The sequence below is a fragment of the Rhynchophorus ferrugineus genome, unplaced genomic scaffold (genome assembly GCF_030347505.1).
Source record: "Rhynchophorus ferrugineus isolate W39M unplaced genomic scaffold, kcgeb_rfMv2 rfM7, whole genome shotgun sequence".
NCBI lineage: Eukaryota > Metazoa > Arthropoda > Insecta > Coleoptera > Curculionidae > Rhynchophorus > Rhynchophorus ferrugineus.
The window spans coordinates 8,301,192-8,327,465 of record NW_027472586.1 but is presented as its reverse complement, the minus strand read 5'-3'; the positions used below and the strand labels follow the sequence as shown (position 1 = coordinate 8,327,465).

General features: G+C 33.4%; 1 protein-coding gene across 1 annotated transcript in view; it reads left to right on the top strand.

Moving 5' to 3' along the window:
• The window catches only part of tinc (transmembrane protein tincar), a 56,263-nt gene that overhangs the window by 5,452 nt on the left and 24,537 nt on the right, over nucleotides 1-26,274 (top strand). Inside the window, exons 2-8 of the mRNA XM_076410596.1 lie at nucleotides 12,269-12,555; nucleotides 13,284-13,402; nucleotides 14,350-14,566; nucleotides 23,370-23,600; nucleotides 25,426-25,616; nucleotides 25,683-25,864; nucleotides 25,928-26,216. Coding sequence (XP_076266711.1) covers nucleotides 12,300-12,555; nucleotides 13,284-13,402; nucleotides 14,350-14,566; nucleotides 23,370-23,600; nucleotides 25,426-25,616; nucleotides 25,683-25,864; nucleotides 25,928-26,216 — 1,485 coding nt within the window. The 5' untranslated portion in view covers nucleotides 12,269-12,299. The remainder of the gene's footprint in view (nucleotides 1-12,268; nucleotides 12,556-13,283; nucleotides 13,403-14,349; nucleotides 14,567-23,369; nucleotides 23,601-25,425; nucleotides 25,617-25,682; nucleotides 25,865-25,927; nucleotides 26,217-26,274) is intronic.

Here is a 26,274-nt window from a genome sequence, read left to right as displayed (position 1 = left end):
AAATAGTATAGTCTATGCAAAGTTGTTTTGTACATACGTCATCAAGATGTGTAATATATTGCTTGTTGCAATTTATAAGTTCGTTTTAGAATCAGACAAGACTTCTCATTTTATTCTAGTTAAAAAGAGAAACGATGCCATCTGATTGGTTCGAACACGTAAACGAATGAACCTGTCAAAGTCGTCCGGTTGTGACGTATGCAAACTTCTTAAAAGCAATAGTGATAAGAGGTTATAACTCTAACCTATAAACTATTGTGGCTGTACAATTAACTGTGGTTTTTACATGTACTATAATGTTAAAATAAATTATATTTCATAACATTTTTGTTCAATTATTTTATTTAGATTAGAATTTTGTTGTATGTCGAAGCCAATCTGAACTAAAACTCATAGTTGTTGCGGCAATATTGCGACGTTTTGATGTCACAAATTTAAATGACGTTTGTATAAATTAACTTTGGATAGACTATATATAGTTATTGGCTTTAGCAATAATAATTTGAAGAAATCTATCTAAGCAGGTCTGTGAAGAAATGAAGTTATCGTGAGTGGTTTCATTAAACCACCGTCATCTTACTTGGTCTATATTACTAATCTATTTTGGCGATAAACGTTAATTTGCTAGAGGAATTTCAACAGCAACTATCCGTTCATCCAAAAATATGTTTTCCGGCTAGATATGATTTCTTTAGATGGATTTTTCATACGAAAGATGATTTGACAAGAGGATACCAACATCTGGATTGTTCAGTAACTAAACCAAATGTTTAGAAACCTAGTCACGCGTCCTCAGTGATCGTTAACTTCGAGTTTTATGCACAATGATATTGACATTGCATTTTATTTCGAATACTTTTAAATAACCTTAAAAATAAAGGTACTAAACAAAACTACTAAGTCTAATTCGCTTTTGAAGATTCAACACATTATGGTTGACAACTAACATCACCCCGTCGTTGATATATCACTAGCGTCTAGTTTAGGAAAATCCACAAGGCACTCGCACAAGAATTTGAAATTGCGACGTTGCCAGCTGTTGCTAATTTTACGTATATTTGAAGAAACCTTCATCATATCCAGGAGCTTTTTTACAATTTATCTATATGGTTATTTTGTGTTGAACTTTTTTGTCGGTGAATTTTTTATGTGGTAAATCTATTTGAAATGGCGAATTTACGAATCCAGTAATTTTATTTTTGTCAAGTTTAGATAACTCCTACGGGAAGGATTTGAAGACATTTTTTAAATACTTTGAGAAGATGTCGACTTTTTCATTATTGCTTCTAGCCCAATGACTATCATTTGTTTTAATAGGAGAGGTGTGTTGCTGGAGCCTTTTGGGTTTTCGTGTTGTCTTCCACAATGAACAATCTGTAGTGTCAATTGTTGGGTACCAGATATAAACAGTTACTCTGGTGGTACCGAAGCTCTAGAGTACCAGTGCCAGAGTCAGAACAAAAATGGCTGCCGTAGTTCTTTGGATTCTACCTCTCGATCACTTGTAATGTTGGCGAAGTCACAGAATTGAGCGAAAAAATGCCGAAACTTATCGAATGTCGACCGGGATCATCAAAGAAACAACAAGTTTTAATCAAAAAACTTCAAACAAAAAACTCACGCCAAAAAACCTGGACCTATAGACGAGGCCCCTTTTATTGATTTTCCGGCTACATGGGTTTAGAATGGTCTTCTCGCGAACTTTCTGGGTCGGGATCGTATTGTTGAAAGGGCAAATTATTGTAAACAAATTAACGTCGGGTTTGTTTTGTTGTGGATTTTGCCGTCTTTCGAGCCACTTCGATCGACTAACGTAGCTAACGAAAAAAAAAGAAAAGAAAAGGGAAACGAAATCGCCGGTTTCCATGGATCGGTCGGTCGATCTTGGCCTCCCCCTAATCACTGTCGAAATATTAGGGAACGATCCGGTCGGGTGAAGGGGAGGGGGTTGCCGCCGTAAACTTTTCCTAATTTTCGACGATAGAAGAAGTGTGGCGTCAGCCGTGGGGCCCTCTTTTCCATTTCGGACGGCTTGTCGCACGGCAATCGAGTTACTTATTTATAATCCCTGGCCAGGTCGGGCCCATATAGCCGAACAGATGGTGCGGGAGACGTATTATTTATTCAGAAAGCCGAAAAACCGAGAAAAAAACTCTGATATAACGCGGTATTCTTTAATTTATCGATATATTGGCTATTCGTGTCTCGTTGATATCGGGATATCATTTAATACGGCTTTTTATTGCCTAATTATATACTAGATAGTTGAATAGGTTGACATTGAGGTCGGTGGGAACTATTGAGGGACTAAAGCTCGTCCATTAAAGCGGTCCGTACGCGGTACCAAAATTTATAAGTCAACAATCAAATTTAACTTTTAGTTTATAATATTACGGGTTTGTTGCCTCTAATTATAATCACTAATATTTTGAAGAATTTTGTAGACATTTGGCAACATGGCCCGCCAGTATCAACCTAAGCCGAATTTGGTTAATATTAATTTCGATAACAATTATTCATCGACCATGGCTCCTTTAATTAGGCAGCCGGTACGTGTTATCTATATTTATGACGTCAGTAATCAAATTTAACTTTTTGGTTGACTAATTTTTATAGCTGATTCAAACGTTTTCACTTTATACTTCAGTAATATGACTTTTATCTTGCGTAGAAGAATATACCCATGAGGGAATACTAATAAATGTCAGCCCCCTCTGACCGAGTATGCTAAATACCTTGGATTACATCTAGATCGACATCTTACATGGAAGAAGCATCCACTAAGCTAAACAAAGACAATTTGGACTTAAACTAAACTGAATGTTGGTCAACGCCACGCAAATCGAAGTTGTTCATCAATATTCTATCATCATTCATTACCATTCAACAGTTACTTTTCTAATAAAGTCACACAACATAATATTCTTCTAGAACTCGCAATAGACTGGCTAATCAACTAAATGTGAGTGATAACACTGAAGTACGTAGCTTAAAACACATATGAAGAGATATGTCGAAGAATAAGATCTATAATAAGATATTTTAAAGAGGAAATCACTTACTAAAATGGTTTTCTACATGTCATGCCTTTAATAATTATTAAAAGAAACAACCAACTTTGTACCCCTCCAATTCTCTATCTTTGCCTGTACAATTGATCAATTGGAAGATGGTCACCAGAGAATATCTTCGCATCTGTTCATTAGCTTTAGTAATATTGATCACAAATAGCTTCAACATCCCTGGTTTGTCCAATACACAGATGGTGCCATTTATTTGATAGTTATATCATATCAGTTCTATATTGCTGTACTCTATGAACTAAACGTTGGAAGTAAAATTAAGAAGGAAGAATACTGTATATAAGAAGAGAAAAGTTCCAATGACACTACACAACCCATAACACATTTTTGAAAGAAAGGAAGGAGAAGCCTTGGAAAAGAAAAAGAACTAACCAACCTCAAATAATAGTCCTAGGGAAAGCGATTCAGTGTTAGTGATGAAGTCATGGGGAATTAAATAAATATTTTAAGGAAAACACATTCATTGATACATAATAAAAAGAGAGAAATGTTGAAGAATATTTTAATATTGTGAATATCAGCCATTGCATTTACTGTGTAGTACTTAGTATTTCATTTTTATAAAAATTGATATCTGTAGGCTCGAAGGAATGCAAATGCGAGGCCTGAGGTTATTATTCCATGGTTCCCTTCAATATCATTTAAAAAATAAACTTATCTTACTAAGTATCGTTAATAATAGGGAGACTTGGTAAAGAATATTTGAATTTCTAAAGCAACAACAACTGCGGTATGAACTGATGATGATCCTGTGTATTAACTCCTCAAGTATCATAATATTCAGGAAACGATTTCTGGAAGTTAGTTACTTCAGAGCATATGAGCCTTTTCTTAAGTATCTCTATTCTTAAGTATCTCGTTTTGATCGATGGTTATGATTTATGAAATAAATGGCACCTTGAGATATTTTTTATTCTCCGAAGAGTCTGAGTTGAGTTTTCACCACTACTTTGTAACACAACTATTTTGTGTTTTCTTCAACTTCTTTGTGTATTTGCAACTACCTTCGATTTTTATTAGAATTTTGGTAATTTGACTGCTATTTTCAATTTTTATAATTTTATTTATCTTTCGATCTTTTCTATTGCATTTTTATATATGGACTTCTCTATATATTATATGATTTTATAACTTCGTTGTAATTTTTTTCAACGCATCTCTATTTTAGTTTATTTACCCACTTATGCCTATTCAAATAACTAATGCTCGAAAGTTGCTTAAGAGTTAAAATCGCCCAATAAATCTTATTATTTATTATTTTCGAAATTTTTGGGTTCATCAGGCTGTTCCCTCATAAATTTTTTAACGGAATAATATCATCATAAGATTTAAAGGTGTTTCATGGTTTTCGGAAAAAGAGCTCATCAAGTGAAAAAATACAAATAATGAATGTAGAGGCGTTCCACGTTTAACTTCAGTATATATTGAATAACTGCACAATATGAAATGAAAAACTGTTATTTTATACAGAGAAATATCAAAAATATCGAATTTAACCATTAAGTTAAGTTAAGGTTGTTTAACATTTGTTTACATGAATATTTCGGATTTTCACCGATAGATATCGCTGATTTAAAATGTATATTCAAAGATTTAAAGATATAAGCCGAAAGCGATCTACTGTCAAAATATAATCACTCTAAATGAGATAAGAAGTTCAGAAGCGTCTTAATTCAGTTAGAGCGATCCGATAAGTTCTTTTAAGTCCGCGATCGAACGTTTAATGAAGCCGCAACCTAGCTACAGAATCTCATCGACGCCTATTTTTCTTTCCATTGTTTACAGCGGCGGTTTCGATCGAGAAAAACGACGAAGACGTCTCCGACGAAGAAGGAGGTCGGATATGCTGGCGTTTTGTGCGGTTTTCTAATTGGAATTTAATTATAAGCCGAGACCCAGCCGCAAGCTCGTGGCCGGCTTGTCGATAGACGGTCGATTTACAACGATCTAGTGTTATATTGCGCATAACACGGGACGTATATCAATTTCTGGGAAGAGAGAGGCCTTGCAGAGGCTTCGCAATGAACATGTGCATTTGGTCGTGAATAAATTTATGTATTTTATAAGGTTATATTGCGTAATTTAATATCGAGGCCCCATTACAGTCGATTAAGTACATCAAAAGCAACATTATATGGCACTAGTAAACTTATTACGGTAGGCCATCTGTTTTTTTATTAGATGAAGCTTATTTCTACGTTGAAGATTATGTAAATAAACAGAACTGTTAAATGACCATGTAATGTTCTTCATTTCCGTAGTATTGTTTTTTTTAGAAAAATTAGTTTGAATAGAATTAATATGTGAAATACCTTTTAATATACTTTCTATCTTTTTGTTCTTATGAATATGAATCTTAGAATTTCTTTATTTTTTAACTTCTTTGTATTTTACAACTACCTTGCATATTCTCGATATTTTTGTATTTTTACAGTTATTCTTAATTTTAATTTTTGATTTAAATCCCGTTTTTTTTGCTTATTTTGACAATTTGTTTGTATTTTTCACATTTTTGTTTATTAACTTCTCTGCATTTACCTCTTTCGGCTTTTTGTATTTTTGTAATTGTTTTGATTTTTGCAACAGCAACTGTTGTACTTTTATAATCACGCCCGATTTTTGTAATTATACTGCCTATTGTCAATTTAATTTTAACATTTTTGCAATAATTTTTTCAACTTCTTTGTATTTTACAACTACCTTGCATATTCTCGATATTTTTGTATTTTTACAGTTATTCTTAATTTTAATTTTTGATTTAAATCCCTTTTTTTTGCTTATTTTGACAATTTGTTTGTATTTTTCACATTTTTGTTTATTAACTTCTCTGCATTTACCTCTTTCGGCTTTTTGTATTTTTGTTGTACTTTTATAATCACGTCCGATTTTTGTAATAATACTGCTTATTGTCAACTTCATTTTTAACATTTTTGCCATTATTTTTTCAACTTCTTTGTATTTTACAACTACCTTGCATATTCTCGATATTTTTGTATTTTTACAGTTATTCTTAATTTTAATTTTTGATTTAAATCCCTTATTTTGCTTATTTTGACAATTTGTATTTTTCACATTTTTGTTTATTAACTTCTCTGCATTTACCTCTTTCGGCTTTTTGTATTTTTGTTGTACTTTTATAATCACGCCCGATTTTTGTAATAATACTGCTTATTGTCAACTTCATTTTTAACATTTTTGCAATTATTTTTTCAACTTCTTTGTATCATTGCAAATTTTTTGAACTTCCCTTTTAGCTTTTTGTGGGTTTATAGTAATTTTAAGTTATTATTAAGTAATATGTGCTTTGATAACTACTTTGTGTTTTTCTCAACTTCATTGTATATTTGCAACTACTTTGGATTTTTATTAAGATTTTGGATTTCTACGGTTATCCTCAATTTTTATCGTTATAACTATATATTGTTAATCTATTAATCTTTATTTTTAGCTTTTTTGCAGTTGATTTTTAATATTATTTTTTTCAACTTCTCTGCGTCCTAACAAGTTCCTTGATTTTACTTTTCTTCTTTCTATTTTTAGATTAGTGTTATGTTTTAATCAACTATTCTGTACTTTGACAACTGTGTTTTTCTCCACCTCTTTCTTTTTTAACACTCAGTTGCTCCTTCAGATATTTCTAACTGTTAAATTTATTAATATCTGGTAGATAAATTCAGTTTATTAAGTAAATTTTAACTCGATTTATTTAATACAGGTCTAAGTCGTATATGTTTGTTAGAAGCTACACAACATCAGCAATCGACCGAAATAAAGGGAAACAAGACCGAATACCAAAGACAGAAACACCGACTTTTATTCTAACGTTCTCCGGGTCGGACATAAAGCCGTCCATTTGTTTTATTTTTATAATGTCGTAAATTTACTCGCAGCCTTTCTTCAGTTTCCCGTTTTCATCCAGCTTCTCGCCGCTCTCCCTCCGCCTCCCTCCTCAGCCGTCGTCTTTCGCTCGTACACAACCCAACCCTTTCAAGTTTTCCTTTACTTTACTCCGAGTTTTCCTTTCCCGTTTGTTCAACTGAAGGAAATTACGTTTTCGTATAGGCGGAGAGAATATCCAGCATTAACTTGGAAGCGTTAGAATAATTAATACGTTTATGCATGAGGACTAGAGATTCATTTTGAGGGAAATCATTCACTTGTTTTTGCGATATTTAAGGCTTTATGGTAACAAATTATTTTCAAAGTATGATTCATCGCTAACCGCTATGTTTTGACATCTTTTGAAACTGTTAAGGTGTTCTTTGTGACTTCTCGCTAGCTTCAAAATTAATAAGCGCCCGATACGTACCATGGGAAAAGGCAAACACGTTAGATATGGTGTGTTCATAGTCCGAAGGAGACACTGAGTGACATCAATGACGTTTGTTTATGCTTAAAATTATTAATAACCTATAACTATAACGTCAGTGATTATTATCAATTTTGGTTTATTATATTAGGTAGTTATAATCTTCGAGCTATTACCTTCGACTCTTAAATTAGTTTGAATTAAAGGAAGAACAAACTCGCCATATTAATAGAAGTTGGGCTTACCCACCCTTAAATCAGCCAATAACTTTCCATACATATGGTCCAAGAATGTTTCTCCTGATTGGATAACGATATTGGAGAACCTCTTCTATAGTTTCGTAGCGTAAACTGCTTTTAGAGTTCTTTTATTTTTTATTAATCAATTTACTTTGCGGCTTGGTTGCTCACAGTTGACTATTTCAGCTAGAATTCATTCACAATTCATTTCCATCACATATCATATCATATCTTTGCGTCTTCAAGTAGAAAAATAATGGTCACAAAACTGTTAAAAAGTCCCAAGCTCTGGGTGCCCACAAACGCTTCAGATTTCATCTTGTTCATTTCACATCATCATTTCAACTTTACCAAGAAGCATAAACCACCAAAATTGGAAAAAAACGAATTAAAACATCAAATTACTGAACCATCTTCAATGGGTCTCAAATACCGTTTTCGGTTTCCTTAAACTCATATCTTTTTGAAAAGCACAATATAGCAAATACAAAAAAAACTTGCTAGTATAATTTTACATATTTTTCGACAATGTATTGTTGTTTTCGGTTCTACTTTAACCGTCCGTTAAACCATTTGCGATTAATTTTAATAGAACTTGCTAATCATATTATTATAAATTATGAAGAAAGCGAAAGTTGAACTGATAAGATTATATTAACGTGGATGGTTTTTTAAAATATCTGCATTATTTAAAGGTAATTTTTTTGTATATTGTAAATAGGAAGTATTTGAAAATGAGGGTTTTCAATCGAGGAATTGAAATTTTAACAGAGTATAATGTTTGTTTTAACAGGTTGTTGATAAAGCGACAATTATTGAAATAAAATAATACGGTAGTCGCTTTCATTATTTACTAACTTTACATAAAATCATTGATGTGCTAATCGGTGATGTTCATGAAATAGATTGAAGGATCATTTATTTATTACGAAAGACGATTTGAAGGAAACGTAATCGACCATGTCGTATTTTTCCTTATAAAGGTGTGGAATATAGTGTTATCACGAGAGTCTTAAGTAGCCAACTTTTGTCATTTTTGTAGTAATAAATGTATCTGGTAGTAGTACATTCAGCAGGATTTAACGACGTAGAGAACCGTTGAACCTTCCATTATCTGACTGGTGCTACTGCATAATACCTACAGAAACCATATCGATGAAAACGAAAAAACTACCAATTGATTTAGAAACAATGAATCATTACTAACAGAATATTTGCTTCCAGGCAATGAAGACGTTGGAGAAATGACCAATGTATCATATTAATAATGGTGTACAATACACATGTAAAAGTCCTAATTCTAAAATGCACTGATAAGGGATGTGGTGATATAAGGAGTCACATTCAACTGCAAGAGTTTCTTAATCCATCATGTCCATTATGGTTTGAACATTCGCTCGTCTTCCCGGCTCAGAGGATGATAGGGTTCGATCATTTTGCATATTTATTGGAGCGACAGTGTTTGGTGATGAAAGTTGAATGCCCCATTCAAGACTGCTTCTTACGATTTTTACTATTCCTCAATACAATTTATATTACTCTGTTTTGAAAAAGGCAACGCAACTACACAAACATTTTCATGGCTTTATTTCAAATATTTAAAAAAATGAGCTCCAACTATATATTCAAGATGAGGCAAAGGAGTGTTGTACCGGATACTGAGTAACAAATCACAAGCGACACCTTTTATAAGAGGGCTTCAAGTGGCAGATCCACTTTTCTAAGATGTTTTGAGCTTCAGGACTGATCAAAGCTTTGTATAAAGATGAATGATAAAGGAAAACTTTAAAATAAAATCAAAATTATCCATTGTAGGTACAACTCAATATTTTTAAAATTTATTTCTTTAAGAAATGAAAATTAAAACGAACCAAACGTGCATTTCATTTCCTTTAAATCGTTATACGTAATAAACGAATAGCACTTAAGTATTACGATTTGCTAATCATAATATAATAAATTATGAAGAATATGAAAATTGTACTGACCTGGATATATTAACATGGATGGTCTTTGATTAGCTCTAGTGAGTTATAAATTCACGTGCGTGATATTAATGTTATCTAACTTAACTCAATTAATTATAATTAATAATTAACTCATTAATTATAAACAGTAACGATGAGATCTAATAAAAGAAAGAAGAATTAAAACTAGATTTTTTGTATAAATGACCGAGAAAGCAATATGGCTTTCACCAGCTATCAAATAACAGTTAAACTTATCACTCATAAAAATATAACGAATCGTATTAACTTTAATTAAATTCGTTCCCCTCCATTTTATTATTGTGTGTTGAGGCGATTGTATCCCCCCTTCCCGCCTTGCGGTTCGTTGTTTACGCTGACCAATTCCCGAACCTGTTTGTTTAGGACCGAATGCGTCTAAATAATCACAAATTGACGACCCACACGGAGCTCTGTTACGAAAATACGCCTCTTTGTTACCCTCCATTGGCCCCGCGAAGATATTTACAATAGATTAATGTACCACAACTGGAGCATCATAAAATAGAAGAACTCGGCACAAAACTTTGTATCAACTACTCTGTGCTTTGGCAACTAATTTGTGTTTTGCCCTAATACTGATCATTAATAACTTTATTATTAGTATTTGTGCAGTTATTTTTTTTTTCATCTTCTTTATATCCTTGCATCTTCCTAGACCTCCCTTCCATTTCTTTTTGTATTTATGCAGTACTTTTAAGTTTTTATCAACCATTCTGTGCCTTGGCTACTATTTAGTGTTTTCCTCAACCTCTCTGTATTTTAACTTCTTTGCGTTTCTCAGCTTCTTTGCGTTTAGACTTTTTTATTTCGAAATTATTAAAAACTGAATAGCTTTTACTATTAATTACAGTGATGTTTAGAAGCATAGATGATTAGATGTTTATAATTGTATTAAATTTATTAATCGCTAACGTTATCTTTGTCCAAATTCGAACCCAATGCGTCCGAATAATCACAAATTGATAACCTAGACGGAATTATGTTAGGAAAATAGGTCTTTTTGTAGCCCTCTATTGGCTCCGTGAAAATATTTACAGCAAATCGTATTTAATTAGTGAAATAATTAATGCACGACGAGTAGAGAGTCATAAAATAGGAATTCTCAGCCAAAACGCGATTTTGTATCGGGATTTTTGGTATAAATTTAATGTTTACGGAACGTTAGGCATTTTTGTCGAGTGGGCAAATAGTTAAAGGAACGCTGGCAAGAAAATGACGCTGATGTATCGCCGAATTTAAATATTAGGGTCATGACAGGGCTAATACATTTTAGTCGGAGCCCGTTCAATTTTTCTTCCGGTCCCCCAAGTGACGCTAACAAATCGAGGACGCTCCTTCCTCCGCCACAAACATAAATGGGACCTTTCCTGTTGTTTATTAGGCCGTTCTTCATATTATTGCTTCATATCGAGTGATTTATCGATCGACGAACTAATTTCGACATGACAAAGGAAATTGCACGCTTTTTACTTGTCAACATGAAACAATTTTGAAAGAATTAAAATAGATGGCGTAACTCACATTACTAGAACATCTTTTAATATGCCCAGTACCTTTTTTATTTTTCAGCTAGAATTTTTGATACACTACATTTTATATTTTTTAACTTTTTTGTATTACATTGTACTTTTCTGAGAATGTTATATTTGACAGTTATTCTCAAGTTTTATAATTTTTCCCTATATTTGGACCACTTTTTTACATTTTCTTATGTTTTTTTTTAACTCCTTTGCATCTGCCTTTTTCAAATTTTTATATTCATGAAACTGTAATTTTTCCCAACCTTTTTTCCAACACAACAACTGTAGTAGTAGTAGTAGTTGTAGTTTTAAAAATACTTCTCATTTTTGTAACTATATTTGCTCATTATTAACTTCATTTTTAACTTTTTTTTATTATATTTTTCCACCTCTTTGCTGGCAACAATTAGTAATCAAAATATGGGAAATGCTATATGGTTAAATAAAAAAGTCTTTTCTCAGATGGCGTATTCAACCGATTTTGTTACTTTCGATTATAACTTTAATGTTACTTTTGTTTAGGCACAGAAGTAAATCCCTTTTTGTGAAAGTTTCGAACTTCTGGAACATTAAATAGGGTATTAATATATATAAATTGTTCAAATACCATGGATTGGAAACGTTTTAATATAATAAGTATTTAAATTATTTGTATAGTATTATACTTTGATCCTTTTAAAGCTCTTTTGATATAGAACTGGCTGTATTGATTGGAACATAACAGTCTGAAGGCACATTGCATGATAAATACAAGGAACTTTCCATTTCTCTTAAGAGAGAATAATTTCTTACGTCTGACTTTTATATTAGTTTAACAAGCTGATCAATATTATTATACAGCAAAATTTACTTCTGACCATTCTGGATTTTTTTCAAATTGTTTCGAAAAATTCTACAACTTTAGTCCGTTATTCTTTAAGCTTAATTCAATATTGCTTTTCGTTAATTTGTGGTTTATCATGCTATTTTTTTTTATCAAAACGTCAGTTCTTGGAGCCAAAATATAACAATTTTTTGCCGCAGCGGAGTACTTAACGTGGAATTATTTAATATATACCTCAAAATTTGACTACCGAATATCTCCCACCTGACTGATTTTTGTTTGCAGATCATTTTAGAAAATCATCCGCCTGTCAGCCATGCAAACTACTCCACCCACTCCCATCAAATTCGACGATAATGAGTTGAAAATCAAAGAAGCCACAATGAGTGACACGAGCAAATCGAGTAAAGGCACATACCAGGCCATCAAGTCGTGCGAGGGAGAGTCCACACCACGACGGTCTAAAAAGAAGGAGGGGGTGCACCTTAACAATCTCTGGTCCATATGGTATGGTGTGTTCTGTACTGGATTGCAGGGATACATGGCCTACAAATGCCTGAAAAAGATACTCGGTAAGTAGACAATATTCACAAGAACAGTATTCGCATTATTTCTTTCATAATATGCGATCTAACTTAAAGAGTTATCTTTGTTATCACTATATGTAAGATCATACATCATAGTTATATAAAAAAGAAATGCTTTTAAATGATATCAAGCTCATGTTCAATAATTATGGCGATAAAAAATATTTTGATAGAAACGCGGATTACTTTTTCATTTTAAACATATTATTAGTATAATTGTTAAATTAGTGAATTTTCTAAAATGCCTAATAAAAATATAGTAACTAAAATGGAGAGCTGTGTAATGTAATATAAATATAAAAAAATGAGCATAATAGAATGTGCGAATCATAGTACTATAAATTATGAAAAACATGAAATTTTTTTAAAATTTTGAAAATAAATAATATTCTTAATATTTTCTCTATACAGGCGGATTATAATGGTTCCTTGATAAGGTTACAGTTATTAAATTTCCGTTATTCAAATGAAAAATATTGTGTATATAGAATTTTGCGAAGAAATATATATTGTTTTTGCACTTCAGGTTCAAGTTAATCATAATATTATAAATTATGAATAATATGAAAATTGTACTGACCTAGATATATTAACGTGACAGTTCTTAAGCTTTATGTTGATCAGCTACTAATTTTTATAATATTATATACTGTCAGTTAGGTTCTATTATTCCAACGTTAAGTGGAATAACATTTTCATCATTTCGTTTTCAGGTTATTCTATTCTGAGCTGGCCTGAGGGACTTCCCTATTTCGAGCTGAACTGCAGTCTGGGTCTTAATGGAGCCGTCTTCCTACTACTGCCTATATTTTTCTCTGTTGCTATTTTAAAGGTAAGATAATACAATAGGTAAAGTTCCATATACGTTTTGTTCTATGCATCGTTCTCATTTTGGACATAACCCTTCTATTACTTAAATTATGAATATGTTTGAGTTATAGAGTATAAGAATCATTGAGCTATGCCAGTAAAATTTCTAACATAAAATTGATTAAGTATAACTCAACTTAACAGTAGAAAATTGATATAATACGTATATAGTGTTTGAAGCGATATGGGATCGATTTCAGGTCAGATACCCGACTGTTATAGACTTCAGTATGGACTTGTAGCGTGTGGAGATATCCCAGTAATCTTATTGCGAGAAAATCAGTTCAAAGTCTCATTAAGTGGATAATCTGTGGACGCTGCGGCTCTAAATCCTTTACCAGCGGTAAACGGAGAATGTAAGACGGAAATTTGACGCTAGCAAACATGTAATCTTATTGTGGAAATGAGCTAAATCCAATAAAGGAAATTAACTTATAGGGCGAGGGCGGTTGACCTGGGATATTTCTGCTTTTTCCCTGGTGGATCTCGCGTAATTCCAAATAGAATTTCCCGATAAAGTAGAAAGTTTTCTCGTCTTGATAGCGTCGTGATATAATTTTGTTTGCCGATGAAGAAGTGAGGAAAAAATGGCAATTTCAAGGATTTATGGATATGGAGTAAAATGTTCATATTTTCTAATGATGTAGAGAATATACTGTGCGTGTGTTTTACTTCAAAATAAGTTTACTGCTATATGCAATAAAAAATCTTAAAAAATAATAATTTCGAAAAAAATCCTTAGTAATTAATTTACAGTATTTATAAAATAAAATCACACACAAAAACGTATAGGGTTCATTAATGAGGTGGCTTATAATAAAATAATTATTAAGTGAATAATATTAGTGTATCAACTTTAATTATGACGAAATGGCGAAGGATTTTTTATACATGCTTTCTTTCTCGCAGATTGGTAATTTGGCCAACGATGGGTACAAATTGGGACGCCAGATGTCGATGTGCAGTAGGGAACCGCCGGAGATCTTAACCACCGGCGGTGGATGCGGCTTATTTCGATATGGCGGACCTACAGCACCCTTCATCCACATTGCTATTTCGTTCTGTCTGTTGGTGCCCAAGCTACTGATGGAGGCTAAGATGATCGAGGCCGGATTTCTTCCCCAAGGTAAACGTTTTGTTTAATGTGAATTTTATTGATATAATTCACGCGCCTTTCACGACGTAAATCTAAGCGCATGCACCATATTTTCAATATAATTTTAGAGTCTTTATTATTTTGTGTAAATTCTTTATTTATATTGATATGTTTAAACATTTTATCTAAAAGAGATTACAGAAAGATTAAGCTACAATTACTTCAACTGTTACTGTTACTTGCTACAATTACTTACTGTTAACTCCAAAGATTTAGAAAATGGTGGAATAGGACAAAATATTTATTTATACTGAAAGACTTACTAATATAAAAGTTTTAAAATCTTAAGTACTTATATGAAATCATATCTCCTTATTTACCAGATTTGACTACGTGTGATTTTTGAATATTTATCTAACTTATATATATTTTGTGGGGGGAACGTACTGTAGTCAAACATATCCGCATAACCTTTTGTGAGACACCTTGTACGTGGAAAAATATATTTCAATAATTTCCCTCGGATTTGTTTGCATAACTAAGCAAATAAAAAAGGTTCCCGACACTTTTTAATGTTGTACCCCTCGTCTGGCAGAGCGTCGCCCCAACAACTCCGAATCCTCTTAAAAAGAAGTCGGGACGCATTCAATCCCGAGCTCTTGTAATCGCCTTTCGACAACTTTCCAATACTTAGTGTCGTCTCCGGGAACTTTCATTTTGCTGGTGACGATTTGTCGAAGCTTCGACGTCGAGCAAACTAATAACGAACTGTACACCGACCCAGGCGAAGCCTTTGTGGTGACAATGTTGCATCCGGGATCAAATAAAAATTGTCGGGTAAGCCCTGTTGCAAATTAGGTCCGGACCTGTCTACAACAGGAGGTGTGTCGTCCCTAATTTGTTCCTGTAGAAAGTTTAAGTATGGAAATTTGATAAAACCATGGTGGTGCATGAAAACATGTAAAATATTTAAAATACTTGAAATTATTCATTCGTTTTGTTGCAGCTATTCATTCGTTTTGACCAACTTCTTTCTTTTTAACCGACTTCAAAAAAGCAGGAGGTTCTATGTTCGAGTGTATTTTTCCTAATGTATTTTCACCTATTTCTCCGTCAATTATTCTAAAGAGTGTACCTTCGAGGTGGTCCCATCGGAACCAAGTCAGAATCTGATGATAGAATCGTTAGAAATCGAGAGAAACCCTCCAATTTTAAAGGGACGTACAATATTTTTACATATTTTTTATCTAAAATAAAATATATTTGTATATATTGTTATTTCTGAGCTGATATGACGGAAGATCCTCAATAGTTAGAAGTTAGGGGATATTATTTAAATATTATGGGGACGTACAGATTACTAATTGTATACTTTGAAGTTACTTTCCATGATTTGCAATACTATTACTTTTCAGCCAATCCTTGTATACATTTTTTATTCTTATATACTTATCCCTTTTGGTAATAGATGGTTTAAAATCAGAACATTAGAGTTTTAATATATCCTGTGTCAGCCCAGAGAAGGAAACTCATTTTTCACTATCAATTACAGTAACCATACGCAAACTTTTCCTTATGGTGGGTGGAGTAACCTTTCCTTATTAAGTTTTCCGTAACAACTTAAAATTATTTTATAGCTCAATAATCTAAGAACGTCACATTAATTGAAGCTGAAGATTCAGCAAGAAAACCAATACATTACAAGGAACATACACCGAATTTTTTCTAGAATTTTCGTAATTTAATTTAAAAAATATTTAATTATATTTAAAATACATTGAACTTAACTGTAACTAACTAACATGCTAAAACGCAATATAGAAAAATTTTCTTTCACCAAGACAATGCCCCATATCACAATTATTTTGCAACCCATCGTATAGGTCAGACTTAGCCTCCAGTGACTACTGGCCATTTGTAGACTTCGTAAAAATGGTTCTAATCGAAAGCTTATAAAGAAAGCAAATCGCGAGAGGCTTTTCTATGTAGTATACCAAAATATTTACAAGAAGCAATAAATCTGTTTTGACTAAACAGCCACTTTTTCGATATTCCTGCAACTTCAAATGTTAAATTGCAGGTTTCGCGGACTTCGTAAGCTAAGATGGAAAAGGTTTAATTAAACGAAATCATTATGCCGTTTCTTTGACGTGTTCTTGCAAAAGGACTAATAATAGTGAGTAAGACATGTCGCAGCTCAAATGAAAGTTCTCATCCATGTTTGAAATCGTCATATCGACATACAAATCGGTATATTAGCGACAACCATATCTATGGTTTAGTTGCTGCACTGTGTTCTTTTTCCATGAAGCAGTTTTCTAAGAACAAATTCAGTAACCAAGCTATCTCGAAATTCTTCTGTTATACCAAAAAACTGAATGGAGAGCTAGCTATATTTGACTGCACCTTTTATTTATAAATATTTTTTTATTTTTATTACAAATATTGGTGTTCGAAATGCGTTGTATTATTAACCAGTTATTTCACTCAACATCCTATGGCCTGGGTTAATAGCACGTTTTGCAAAGAAGCTAATAAACGTGCACATTGTAGGAAAACGTCTCGAAAAGCAGAAAAATTTCAATGAAACTTTGTACAATGTTGCTTGGTAAGTTACTTCCTGTAGACAAAAAAATTCCTGAAAGTATTTCTACCATATCTCCATTAGTTTTTCACCTTCAGCTATTATGTCTCCTTTTTGTTTGTCTTTTATTTATTTATATTTATATAATTTTTCTCTTATCGCAAATTTTTAGATGTTGTAACAAAATTTCAGTTTGTCTGTTTGTCTCCATCACTTCTCCGAATTGTATCGTTTTATGTTTCCGTTATTGTCCCTTGTAACATTGGTATTACTCTTGCTATACTTTTTAAAAATATTTCGTAGTTTACAAATGACCTTCATTGACTAATTTGCTTTGGAATCTGTTTTGACTGGCCAGCCACTTTTTCCAGATTCCTGCGACTTAAAATGTTAAATTACATGTTTCGCGGACTTTCGCGGAAAGCTAGGACGGAAAAGACTTATGTTAATTAAACGAAATCATTACACCGTTTCTTTGACGTCAGATTTAACGACGCTGGAGTTAACAAGTCTTCATTATTACTTTCTTTGAAGTTTTATTTGAAGTAACGGTTCGCTTCCGCGCAATTTGTCGTTTGTAGCGAAGCCGCAAAAACCTGCGACCTCTGCCGATTAAAAGAATCTGTATAAACGCAGATAGGGCGAGGGCGAAATTTTGAAAACGTCATCAAATTCCGGGGACACCGTCACAGTTTCTGCTCGGAGGGTAACGTCCTGGCCGAAATTAATGGGCTCGAGTAATGGGACGTACAGAAATAATTACCCCCCTTCCTGAACGTAATACGGCCTCTCTTCACCCTCGTTTCCCCGCTTTCATATACGATTCGTCCCCGTACCAGGTGTTCGGTCCCGTTGATGGAGAATGATGGTCCAAAACACGTTGGATATCAGACGTTTTACGCCACGATATTCCATTTACTTTAGCGGAAGCGCTCCTATCACGTGGATCTAGTTCGAAGGTTTATCTTTGCAGAGCGTTTGGGGTTTAACAACACCCGCTAAATATCTATGAAAGTATAATGGGGATTCATTTAGCAAAATGCTCGTTTTTTCTTGGGGGAGACGTAAAGGTCACGGAGCTTTTAATAAAACAGGAAAAAGGTTAATATCAGGCACCGACTTATATTAAAAAACAGCTTTCTTCTTTGCTTGGGGAATATTGCGTCTATTGTTGCTTAATGAATGAGCTACAGCGCTGTGTTGCTACATCAAGGACGAATAATGCGAAATAAACGGAAAGCTTGTTTTTTTCCCTCCCGAAGAATACTATGACTAAAGTTTTTTCTGCTTATAGTTATGTGATGGAAAACTTATGACGTTATATAGAAAAAAAATATTATGGGTGATTTCATAGAATAAAATAATCGAAAAATATGTTGAAAGATGCGGGAAATGACAACGGAAAAATAATGCTCGATTATTGTCTTCTGCATAACATAATAAACACAGATGTGTTCTTTCAATTATTATGGTAAACGACACATCTCTGCCTAGGGTAGTAAAGAAAGTACAAGTAGCAGTCAACAAAATCTACAAATGGAGGAAAGCTTGGAAAATTCAACTTAATAGCTCCAAATCTCTCCACGTTAATTTTGCATTGCGGCGAAATAATAAAAACTTAATTATATCACTCAATGGATACCCGATTCCTCAAGCAGAATCAGCTAAATACCTTAGAATCCTTCTTGACGGTAGATTAAATTGAAAACATCACGTTAGACAAAAAGCAAAACACATTAGAACCAAAATAAAACAACTATACTGGTTAGTCGGGAGATACTCTCAACTTGATCTAAAATCAAAGAGGTTGATTTATAACACAATCATAAGGCCAATTTGGACCTATGGGGTGCAAATATGGAGTTGCATTAAAAATTCAAATCAATTAGTCATCCAACGCTGTCAAAACAAGGTTTTTAGATTGATTACCAATGCCTATCGCTACGTAACCAACGAAGAACTGCACGATAACCTGGAAATCAAATGGATTTGCGAAGTTATCCAAGATTTCGCCTTGAAACACGAAAGAAGATTACTAAATCATACTAACGTGGAAGCAATACAACTGCTGCACGGCGCGCAAGATGTCAGGAGATTGAAACGAACCAAACAATATGAACTTATATAAAGTTTATAACTTTAGTATAAACTATAGCTATAAGTTATTATAATTTTATAATTGAGGAATACATATTGATGTATTTTCTCGCACTCGTCTTGCTTGTGAATTAATCCAAGTACAAATGAAATGTATTAATAAATTAATTTATAATTAAGATTATACTAAGCGTATCTAACAAAGATGTTACAAAAAAATGTGTTCTTTGATCATACGAAAATTCATCAAATAAAAGGATAATAAAAAACAAAAACGAACAAACAATCATAGACCTTGTATTGGAAGAAAAATAAAAGATAAGGGAGAATGTGAACGCAAAAGTGAAAGGTGGGACACCTATTTCTGCTTTTCTAACAGTTTAGTAGAAACACTAGTTAGAAAAAACAGGTCGCCACATTCACTTAAGTAATAAGAGCAAAATAATGTTATACAAAACCATCATCAACCCAATCTGTAATGTAACAATATACTGAAATATTAGAAATATTCCAAAGCAAAGCATTAAGAAGTCTACTCAATACTCCTGAAAGTATCTAAATGTCAATTGAGAAGGAGCTTGGCATTGGACAAAGGGCATTGACACTGAATCAAGTAGGAGCACGCAGACAACAGCACGTGAGACTCTAAAGAAGCAAGATCAGGGATGGGAAAATCATAGGATGGGATCAGGAAAGAAAAGGGATGGGAGCTTAACTAAAAATGAAGCTTTTGTAAAAAATAGTACAATACAAAGTTAGACAACACAGTAAGTTATTGTTCTGAGACAGATTGCCGTGACGCAAAATAGATACGAAAGAAAATTAGTTAGTTGTAATGACAATAAGAGAGGACAATGAATCTAAATAACAAGTCAACACTAGTTACAAAATTAAATTATAAGCAGAAAATATGTATAACTATGAAATAAAAAATTTGACAGAGATCAAACAATACCAGGAAAAATAAGTGCACAATTTTGGAATTTCAAGAACTAATTATTAGATGCATAGTAGTCCGAAGAAATAATAATGGAAATAAAACAAAAGAAGACATCTGGGAGAAATTGTTTAAATGAAAAGTCAACCGAAAACAACAAAATATAAAAAAATATTAGAGCAACATTAAAACGAATGCTACAAGGGACAATAAAGGAATCAAAAATGGATACAATTCGGAGAAATGATGGAGACAAACAGACAAACTGAAACTTTGACCGGTCTTTTAAATATTTGAGAAAAACACAAAAATCAGGTAATTATATTTAAATAAAGGATAAAAGACATAATAACTGAACGTGAAAAACTAATGCAGAGATGAAAGAAATACTTTCAGGAATTGCTTTGTCTGCAGGAATCAACTTACTAAAAATATGGTACAAAGTTTCATTGAAACTGTTCAGTTTTTAAAGATTTTTTCCCAGAATGTGCACGTTTCTTAGCTTCTTCGCAAAAGGTGTTATTCACCCAGGACATTGGACATTGATCGAAATAACTGGTGAATAAGACAGGGCATTTCATACTCCGGCATTTGTTTTTATTACAAATATAATTTATAAATATTTATATAAATAGATGGAGAAACAAGTAAACAAAAGATAAATAAATAAAAGGTGCAATTAAATATAGCTAGCTCTCCATTCAGTTCTCTTGGTTTGAAAGAAGAGTTTCCAAATGGTTTGGTTACTGAATTTGTTCTTGGAAAACTGCTTCATGGAAAAAGAACACAATGCAGCAACTAAGTCATAGATATAGTTCTCACCAATATACCGATTTGTCTATAATATTGAAAGCTGAAAATAAATACATGGTTACAGAACTTCCTTCTTACTCCTCAGACCTATGATTGTTTGAGTTATTCAAAAAGTTGTAATTACTACATTTATTGAAGAAATTTAGTACAACATATATTAATCAAACTATTTTGATGATGATTTCAAACATGGATGAGAACTTTCATTTGAACTGCTGCGACATATGACACAGTTACTAGTCTTTTTGCAACAACGCGTCATTCACTTTGTTCAATTGATGTCGGTAGGCATCTTTAGTAACTGTTTAATTCGGTTTCATCAACTTTTAATGCAGTACAATTTGTTGATCCCACCATTTGCACAGCAAGACTTGATGCTATTTGAATATTGATCTTCAATATCGATGTGGATGACGATCGTAGGCTAACCCGTTACTTTTCTGCCATTTATCTCCTTTGGGATCTAGATCATTGCATATCAACGTTTGGTAATCGTTATTTCAATGCTCTTTCAGCGTCTGAAGTGAGGTTTGGTCCAGCAATTTATTGTCTTCAATTTTGTTGGTGTTCCGGGCCTTTCCTTGTCATTAAAATCAAAATTCGTACATTTAAATCGGTGAAGGCAAAACCGGCAACTAGGATATGACAGAGCAGCAGCGTCATAGTAGTTAATAGTCATAAGTCAGCGTAAATAACACAATAGTACTAAACTACTAAGAACTATTATTTTACTTGGAGAAGTTATTTACACAACATAAGGTTTATTTATATTAACATTTGCGTTTTCACCAGTAGATGTCTCAAAACTGAACGGTAGTTACTCTGGGCATATATGAAATAAAACTTCACGTATAAATCTTTCTGTTCTCGATAATTGCCAGCTGGACAACATTATCCCGAAGCCATAACAATAAAAATCGAATAATTTATATTCATAAACCGTTTTATTTCTCGGCTATAGAGGAAAAAATGGGCCTTCCGTCGGTATATAATTGCATTTTAACGACGTTTGCCGTTGGAAAACAACAAACTCTCGTAAAAATTAAGCCCGACAACGATGAGAAATCGATTCCCGAGCTGGTGGTGTTCTCCCGAGTCCTCCAACTACGCGTACCGGCTGCTATGTAATCGAAATAGTATTTTCGGACTGTTTTTTTTCGTCTAGAGAGCTCGTAGACTTAATTGATTTGTTAGATAACGAAGGAGAATTGAAAACGGCGTTGTTCTGGGGTGATTTTGTTGGATTCATTATTTTTTTCGGATACCTTCTCATTTTCCTTCCTAGGAGTTGCTGTACTCTGCTGTAATGTTGTTGTAAGTTGCTGTAATGGGAATATACTGACATTTTTATTATTTAAGACATTAAATATAATGTACAGTCTATCCAAAGTTGGTGTGAACATACGTCATCTCAATTTATGACGTTAAAATGGTTCAATGTTGCCACATCAACCCTGAGTCTTTTTGTCTGAGTTTATATTGTCTTTGATTATAACAAAATTCTAATCTAAATAAGATAATGAAAATGGAAAATCATAATCATAATCATAATCTCCATCAAATTCCACTTTTTGCATATACAACGCGCAATACATGACATATAGTCTATTCAAAGTTATTTTGTATATACGTCATCTAAATTTGTGATGTCAAAACGTCGCAAGGTTGACGCATCAACTCTGAGTTTTAGTCCAGTTGGGCTTGGTATACAACAAAATTCTAATCTAAATAAAATAATTGAATGAAATGTTATCAAATACAATTTATTTTAACATTATAGTACATATAAACTACAGTTAATTTACAGCCACTATAGTTTATAGGTTAGAGTTATAACCTCTTATTACTTTTGTTTTCAAGAATATTGCATACGTTTGTCAACCCGACGACTGTGATACGCTTATTCGTTTACGAAAAAATGTGTAAATTCGTTTTAGAATCGGACAATATTTTCCTTCTCATTTTATTCTAGTTAAAAAGAGACACAATGCTGTCTGATTAGTTCGAACGCTTAAACGAATGAGCCTGTCAAACACGTCCAGTTGTCAGACATATGCAAAATTGTTGAAAGCAATAGTGATAAGAGATTATGACTCTAACCTATAAACTATCGTGGCTTTATAATTAACTGTAGTTTTTAGCTGTAATATAATGTTAAAATAAAGTATATTTGATGACATTTTTGTTCAATAATTTTATTTAGATTATAATTATGTTGTATGTTAAAACCAAACTGAACTAAAACTCATAGTTGATGCGGCAACATTGAGACGTTTTGATGCCACAAATTTATATGAAGTGTGTACAAAATATCTTGGCATTTACAAAAAATCGCTTAAACTAAGCCCTTATATCAGAATATAAAGTAAATAGCCCTCACTTGTTTTTTTGCACTGTTTCAGAGTACGTCTGGCATACAGACATGGACTTCTTGATAGCTCACAGAGACAGATCGGTTGTGCTCAGTTTCATGGCGCCCTCCGGCAACTTCACCGCTTCACCGATACCCCTTACGGCCATGCCGAAACCCGGAGCCATGGCCTTCACCAGCGCCAACGTCACTCACACCGTGATGAAGACGCTGAAGGACATTATCGGTCACGAGAACCACACCTACCAAAACCGCGAAGCAGGTGAGTTGAGATCCAGTAAACAACGCGATATAATCGAAAAGACAAGACGAAGACAAAAATGGGCCAGAATAAACAGAGATAGAGGGAGGTCTAAGCCGAATAACTCGAATTGTTTATATGCTCAGGGCTAAGAAATTTGTTTTGAACGTTTTTGTGTATAGACGACACGAGCTGACGAGCGTTACGGGATCCTCGTTAGAGGAAGAAGGGAGGACTTTTTGTCGTTTATGTTTACTCTGTTGAGAATGAGAGTGTTTCCTTTTTTCTTGCACCAACGTAAACATGTAAAATAAATTAAAAAATCACAACAACACGAAATAACACTTATAGTATAATCTGTATGATATACAGTCTTGTTATTAACAATTAGTAACATACTATTTCTTTAAAATATATGATTTCTGCAGGAAATAAAAGCTTTGTTACGTTTTAAAGTCTCCTTTTTACCAAATGACTGGACAATATCTGAACTGGATCTACAGTTCCAGTTCCAGTCTCCGAACCACAGTCCTCGGCACTAAACCAAACGACTGGCCAGTGACTTAGACTGGCAATTTAGAGACTATCCCAGAAGACATCAGGTCTTACCAAGTCTGGTTACTAGCGTAACTTGGATGGTTCCCGGTCGGATTTTTCACTTTTGACTATAAAGACAATTGAAACTATATATAGCCGTTCTCCTGCCTTAACCAAAGGATAAATCAAGTCGACAAATAGAGGTTTTCAGAAAAAAATTCTTATTTTAAGATTTTTATTAGTGATTATTAGTGGACATTTACAATAGAGTATTGAAAGAGAAACTAATCCCATAGGGTTGGCAAATAGCACTTATTATTTCTGTATGTAAAAAGAGGGATAAGTGGGACTGTAATAATTATAGAGAGATTACTTATCCTGTTGCGTAAAGCCATTAAAATATAGAGAAAATTATAGAAAATCACCTAAAATCAGTAGTACATAATAATGTACTGATCTTGGTTACGGTTAGCTTCTCAGTGCGATATCCTGCATTGTTCTGATAATGTTAAGTGAATTGCAAAGCAGATTCCAACGGGGACGATCATCACAAGACCATATGTTTAGACAAATAGTGAAAGAAGTTCAAACCTAAAATAAAAACACAAAAATCCAAAAGGAAATATACTGGTTAAATACCAATGGCGTTATCTTTAGACATCAAATCAAAATCCTTCAAAATCCAAGCCATGTCTAATACAAGATGGAAGCTTAAGCTCAACTCTGTTTATAATATTAATGAATAAAATGATAAAGAAATATCAATCAGACGAAATAGGACTACAAAGGGCATACAATTATCGAAAAGAAGAAAATGTCAGTAGCAGATTTTGCAGGTAATAAAAGTAATAGAAGCTAAGAGGTGAAAATGAATGTCAGAATTGGAAAAACACATGAAATTTTACATCGCTATAAGCAGCGTATTCATTAAATAAATTAAGAGTGCCTTAGAATAGTCAGAAAAAGATGGACAAGACGAAAAATAAAGAAATAAGAAAAGACTTCAATAATGAGACAATAGAACCAATGGAAGAGTACAATTATGTGTATGTGTATAAATGATGTGTTTGTTTATATAAAGAGTATTGAAAAAAAATTCAAAAATTTGAAGAAATCTATCAAATTACGTGTATTTTTCTGAATATAAAAAAAATATCAAAAATTTTCAACCGATATTTTTTCCGGACCAAGTACCTTTTTTATAGCACCCGTCACTGAACAATTATCTGGATATACTTCATGAAACTATTTATTTAATTACAATTTCAAAAGTAACACTTCAATAATGAAGGATAATAATGGATTGCAGAAGGACCATGGGGGTCATCTCTATCCCTGGAATATATCAATTTGGTCTTGGCATTGGTTATCTACTCAATACGATATCCTGCTTTGTTTTGGTCCACCAACAAGAGCCTGGGACTGATATTCTCCTTCCAGCTGTTCATCAATGGCCTCCATACGTTAATATCATACGCTGGAATGAGCATTTTATACAAGGTAAGTCTGGTTTGACTTAATTGTTTTTCTTACACTGATTTCATTCGTTATATTTGGTGTGGACAGATCCACGTTGCCAAATTATGGAAATCACTGCCTCTGTTACAACACAGTCCAAGACTATACAACAATTTCGACAGTGCCACACCGTTTTTGCTCAATGCTGAGGTGACTTTCGCCTTGTTCATGCTCTCGACTCTGTTGGTGCTAGCGTCTAGCGTAGTCATGTACTTTTATGGGCACACAAGGTAAAACGAACAAACCACTAACTATCAACGACAACAATTCCAAAAATCTGGTTAACTTTCAAGGTTCACCTCGTTCCTGAACCGCCAGCGGGACAAGAAGCTGATCACCCTGAAGACGACGTCCAGCAACGCCTGGACCTACTTCACGCACTGCGCCGCCTTCTGCGTGCTGATATCCATCGGGATATGCAACGCTCCCTTGATCCACGACTACACGGTAGTGTACCGGGGCAGTCTCGATGACGTCACCCTGATCTGTATCATAGGTGGCATACTGCACCTCTTCTTTTGGATTGTGATCTGGCTCTTCCTCACCATCAAGCAGGCGTGGATTTTCAAGATACGGATTACCGTAAGTTTTGCGTTTCTATTCATTCATTATGACTTGTAATCGGTCTGCGGTCGATTTA